Genomic DNA, 6,000 nt, shown 5'->3' on the forward strand with positions numbered 1-6,000 from the left:
GAGAGTAAATAGCTTGACCTAATCAATTTATTTTATTCTTGGCTGCATTTAATTAACCATTTTTACAAAGATTTCTAGGATCAGAATATAGGTCCTAAGTAATGAAAGCGCCCAACATATCACAGAACGTATAGAGCACTCCTGAGATTGTGCAAATTGCTTGTTTGCAGGATAGAAGTCTGTCTGCGTCCTCAAGAAATAGGACAACATTGATAGCATGGATAAAACACATAATAGGCTATAACATTTTCTCAGGAAATAGAAAAATCCTTTTGTTTTGCCTTTATCTCAATGGCTACAGAATGATTGCTTATTACCCTACAGTTCTGACAAAGGAGATTCCTAGAAATACTTCCTGGGCTTCTTAAAGAGTTCGTTCTGAATGGCTTGCAATTCAGCAAGACTCATCATCTAAAATTGCTCACTCAGATATTTCCTGTGACACCCAATAAACTTTCCTTAGTTCTCATTTTACATCACCATGTCATCGAGCATTGCTGGATGGAAGACCATTGTAGAGAAATAGACAATGTTAAGAAGCCAAATTTCAGGGGCAGGCGTGTGGATCATTCTAATCACCAAAAGTAGTATTTGGGTATTTTCTTTGTGGCAAGTGCCCGGGTCCCCCTTTCAAAAGCTGAAGCCCTTCGAGATCTTGATGTACTGTAAGAAGCCAGGGTGGGTTTGGCCCACACAAGCTGGAGTGATTATAGGGAGTTTGTGAAGCACACAGAACCATGCCTCCTTGCTTTTGATCCTGTTTCTCCCTCAACTGGAAGAGACTCCTTCCCAATCCCCAATTCCCACCCTTTGCTATATGGGAAAGAATTTCAAAATCAATTCAAATGATGCCTCCTCGGACAGGCTCCCCTAATAACTCATTTGAGGATGAAGAAAGAACACTGGCCTGAGAATTGTAAGATAAACCCCAGCTCAGTCATTAACCAGTTGCAAGGCACTTAACCCTTCTTGGCCATAATTCCCTATTTGAAATTATGCTATTACTATATTTGTTTCCTGCACTATATTTATGTTACCTCAGTGTAAATGGCTTATAAAAAGAATAAAACATGTATTATAGTATCTTTCAATCATCAGGAAGTCACATTTTCATCTTCCTAGGTCCTGTCCCTTGATGGCGTGTCCAGTGTCGGCAGTATTATTAGGAAGTGGAATGGTCTCTTGTCAGCAATGGGCGATGCCGACCACTTTGATATTCACTTCCCGTTAGACATGAATGTGAAGATGAAAGCCGTGATTTTTGGAGCGTGCTTCCTCATTGTAAGCCTTTTGCTTTTGAGTTATCTTGAGAGAATTATTCTTTGTGACGAGAAGCAGCGTAGTACAGTGGAAAGGCAATAAGCTTTGAAACTAGGCCACCTTCTGTCTCTGCCACTTACTAGTTACATGTTTGGCAAAGTGTTTAACACTTGCAAGCCTCAGTCTCGTCATCTGTAAAATGGAGGTTAAAATATTTATTTTTTTCAAGATTGTGAATATTGGCTATCATATGAGTAAAGGGGCCAGGAGAGGGCTTGGAAGATATTAGGCATCCAATGGGTATAATGGTCATCATTGCATATATTTATCATTCCCACTACTTAAAGATGGCCGTCCTATGATTTCTCATTGAAATAAAATAACTCTAAATCTGATGTTTTTTCCCTCCACTTACTACCTCTCTATCAGTGTACTGCTTGGTGTTGAACCATCTTTAGACTTATTAGGTACAATTCCCTTGCTGTATTCCTGACTGATTAATGGTTAATATTCATAAGTTAAGCATAGAAATAAAATTGATAGTATTTACCTTAAAAACCTAATTAACATATTGCAATTGGTATAATTAACATGTTTAATATTGATTTTCAAGTTTTTCCTCCTTTTAACAATGAAACTTTAGTTCATTGGTACCCCAAGTGGAAAGCGTATTGGTTACCAAAAGCTTCAAGTTTGTAATTGCTGTCCTTCATGCTAGATTCTCTTCATAAAGATTTCATTAGATTTGTTTATTCTTAACTGGAATGGGAGGATCACCTGACACATTATAAAGGATAGTATTTTATGCGTTGCATCTAATTATTTATCAGCCTACATACATATAATTCTATACTTATCTATCTCTCTATCTATCTACATATAATTCTTTTTCTAATTTCAGGACTTCATGTATTTTGAAAGATCTCACCACAACGTTCATCAAGATAGATCAAGACAGTAAATCAGCAATTATAATTAATAAAAAAAAAATCAGAGAAGTTGATTGGGCTTACAGTCAACCCTCAATTATTTGCAAATACATTTATCTGTTTTTGCAGATTATTTGTATCGGGTGTTACTTTGACAGGTAGGCTGAGAGTGTAAGAGCAAGAACAGTCTGTGTATTTCAATTGAGTATCTGTCTCCTTGTCTATGTGGTAGGCTAGGAGTTCACCCTGAGAACACTATGACTTGTTAACCAGGTAAATGTATCTACAGTGAGCTTGAAAACACTTTAGCATGAAATAAGAGAAAATGCATCCCAGAGCTCTCATATGAATTAGTGGTAAAATGACTGGGTCTTTAGAGCAATCTTTGTGAAGATAGAGTAATATAGCTGCCATCTCTAAGCCTCTCGTCTCCATCAACATGTCCTGTTACTGAAGACAAATTTGATTCTAGGTGAAAAGAATGATATTCTTCATCTGTGAAAACAAAAAGAAGGTAGACAGAAATATTATGTTTTATCGTACAAGGAAAATTTTACCTGTGTACATGTATCAAAACCTCCTTTTTCAAAGTTTATAAAAGTTTCAATGGAAATTTTGATTTTATTATAAAATAAAAGGTTTTTTATATGATGAGGTTTATATTTTCCATGTCTGTTCCATCATTCACCAGCATGGGCAATCAGGAGCTGCCTATATATGGAGACAGGGTCAGGCTATCAGGGAAAGAGGTGACCAGGGCCACAGCCAATCTAGATCTCTGAGAAACTTAGAGACATCAGCGCCCTGTAAGAAGCTTGCATTTAATGCATTTAACCTCTCTTGGTCACAGATGCCTTATATATAATATATGTTGGGCCAAATCTCTAAGATTGCCTGTTGAACCTTTGTATCTCATTTGATGTGACACAGAGGATATAATTATTTTTTCTTTCAAGAAGATCCCTGATAATCACCGTGCTGTTCTAATTGCAAGCGTGGAGTTTTGTTTTTAAATTTTGAAATGTGACATTCTGTGTAGCGCTTTGTAAAAGCAAAAACTACAAATTCTGACACTGCCTAACATTGCTTTTCTGCTTTTTATTTAAATGATAGATAAATCTATATCTTTGCAAAGAAAATAATAAAACACAGCAAACATGCTACTTCTCTGGGATCTATAGCTTATCAGTAAAGATTATGTAGGCTCAACATAGTTAAAGTATAAACTGTGCTTGTTTGTATTAACTAGTTAAAAGCATAGTGTGTTAGTGAAGACACTGATAAGTCAACTTGCAACTATTGCACTTTAGCTTCCTATCTGGACATGGACTGTGTTCTTTCAACACAGCCAGTACGTAGACTGGAATGGATTCTTCTGCGGCTCCTTATCAAATAGAGCAAGCCTGAGTGTCCTTAGATGTGGTTGTTCTGTGGCCTTCACCCGCAGTTCTTATGGGAGTGAAAGAAAGGTGCCTTGTTTTTTAATGATACTTATCTTCTCATGGTAAAAGTTGTTTCACTCAGTTTCTTGTAATGTTCGTTGTTATGTACTACGCCTAGCTTTTTTAAACAAAATGTTAAAACTGCTGCCTTCTAAAATAATAATTACCTTATATTTGTAAGTGCAGTTGCAGTCTTAAACAGACATGTATATTATTTCTTATAATGATGTCAGATATTTTATATAGAAAATCAGACAAATAGTATTCAGAAAGTTTATCTATATAAACTTTCCACTTTTACTTGCCTACATTCCTTCATCCCAGGACCTGCTGCATAATACTAAGAAAAGATTATTTCCACCATGTTTTAAATTCTTGTTTAAAGTTTTTGTGGTATTAACATATCTGTCTTACAGTTATAACTTCTCTTTCTTTAAAAGTAGTACCATGTGTCTTATATTTTTATACTACCGTTCATATAATTTCTATGTTTCTTAATGTTATTTCATTGTGGAAAACTGATCAGATTTATTTAAAAAAAGCTATTCTCTGAAATTTGTGTTTCGTGCTTCGTCATATTGTTTTTGGCTTTTAAATAAATACGTGGTTTATAGTAAAATCCTGTTTTGTTTTTTGACTTGTGATTGAGTCTTTGCTGTAGACCGAATGTTTGTGTTCACCTCCCCTAAATTTATGTTACCTCAATATGATGGTGTTAGGAGGTGGGGCCTTTGGGAGGCGATAGGTCATGTGGGTGGAGCCCTCATGAATGGGATTAATGCCCTTATAATCTGCCAGCACCTTGATCTTGGGCCTCCAGAACTGTCAGAAATAAATGTTTGTTTAAGCCGTGCAGTATTTTTAAATGGTACAGTATTTTTGTTATAGCAGCCGAAACAGATTAAGAAAGAAAGTGGTACTGAAAAGTAGGGGTGCTGATGTAACAAATACCTGAAAATGTGGAAGTGGCTTTGGAACTGGGTGACAGGCAGAGGCTGGAAGAGTTTTGAGGTGCCTGCTAGAAAAAGCCTAGAATGCAGTGAATGGAATTTTAAAGATGATTCTGGTGAGAGCCCAGAAAGGAAAGAAGAGAACTGTAGAGAAAGCCTCAGTCTTCTTAGAGAATACATAACTGTCTCCACAGAATAACTGATAACCATTCTATAGATAAGAGAAATAAGGTGAGTTTACTTGAGCCAGAGTGAGGAATATAACCTGGCAAGGCCTTAGAAAGCGTTCCGGAGAAGCATGGTTTTCAGTACAGTCTTATATCTTTTTGGAAAAAAGAACATATATTCATAACCCAGGACACATTTTTATCAAAATTTCAAAGAGGTATTCAGGAAAGGGACTAATCCGGGCGTTACCAATAGGGCATTACCAATAGGGCGTAGGAGGGGAAGTATGCACTCTTATCTTAAGATAGTGCATTCTTTAATGATTAAGCAGATGTACAATGTGTGCTTGATAGGCCATAAGTCAGGCTTTTTAGTTCAAGCTGAATCAGTTTTGAACCCAAATACTTACCCCATATACCTCAATATGTGAAAATCTCTTGGCATAACTAATCCTGAACAGAATGTTGGTAGGAATATAGATAGTAAAGGCCATTTTGATGAGGTCCCAGACAGAAATGAGAAACATGTTATTAGAAACTGGAGGAGAGGGGATCCTTGTTATAAAGTGGCAAAGAACTCAGCTGAATTATGTTTACAATGTTGATGCAAATAACCAGTAATCAATCTATAGATCAAAATTGAGGGGAGTTTAATACATGAGCCAATTCTGAGGACTGTAGCCTGGGAGAGCAGCCTCCACCAAGGAAGGAAGCACTCAGAGAAGCGAGGTGTGCAGCATGGTTATATACGGTTTTGTAACAAGGAACATGCATCAAATATGGTCATGAGCATTTGAAAAATATCAGGAATACTTTTCTTTTTCTTTTTACTACAGTCATAATATGTTTTGCTACATTCAGCGGGTCAATCTGACCCTGGATTCTGGGAAGGAATGCTTATCTTGAAAGAAATGCTGATGTGGGAGGGAGGCAATCATCCCTATCTTTAAAGGCAGCATTCTTTGCTGTGGGATACTGTAAATGTTTAAAGCAGACATATGATGCATGTTTAGAAAAACAAGGTCAGGCTGAATCAGTTTTAAACCAAAATGACTTCCTCATATACCACAATATATTAGCTTTCCCTATTGCTTTTCATTTATTCCATCAATGTTCTAGTATTTTGTGGAAGGTAGAATTTGTGAGCAATGAAATTGGATATTTAGCTGAAGCGATGTCTAAACAAGGTGTTGAAGGTGCGGCTTGGGTCCTCCTGACTGCTTATAGTAAAATTCAAGCAGAGAGAAATGGC

The 6,000-nt window shown here is 36.6% G+C and overlaps 1 protein-coding gene across 5 annotated transcripts in view; it reads left to right on the top strand.

The window, feature by feature from the left end:
• PLSCR4 (phospholipid scramblase 4) overlaps positions 1 to 2,840 on the top strand; it is a 43,731-nt gene extending 40,891 nt beyond the window's left edge. For all 5 annotated transcript variants that reach the window (XM_087430416.1, XM_087430418.1, XM_087430420.1 and 2 more), the window contains 2 exons: positions 1,123 to 1,281; positions 2,162 to 2,840. In XM_087430416.1, the coding sequence (XP_087286542.1) occupies positions 1,123 to 1,281; positions 2,162 to 2,221 (219 nt within the window). In that variant the 3' untranslated portion in view covers positions 2,222 to 2,840. The remainder of the gene's footprint in view (positions 1 to 1,122; positions 1,282 to 2,161) is intronic.
• Positions 2,841 to 6,000: the final 3,160 nt, after the last annotated feature.

Source organism: Ceratotherium simum, chromosome 5 (genome assembly GCF_057802395.1).
Source record: "Ceratotherium simum simum isolate JZ-2026a chromosome 5, ASM5780239v1, whole genome shotgun sequence".
In the NCBI taxonomy this organism is placed as follows: Eukaryota; Metazoa; Chordata; class Mammalia; order Perissodactyla; family Rhinocerotidae; genus Ceratotherium; species Ceratotherium simum.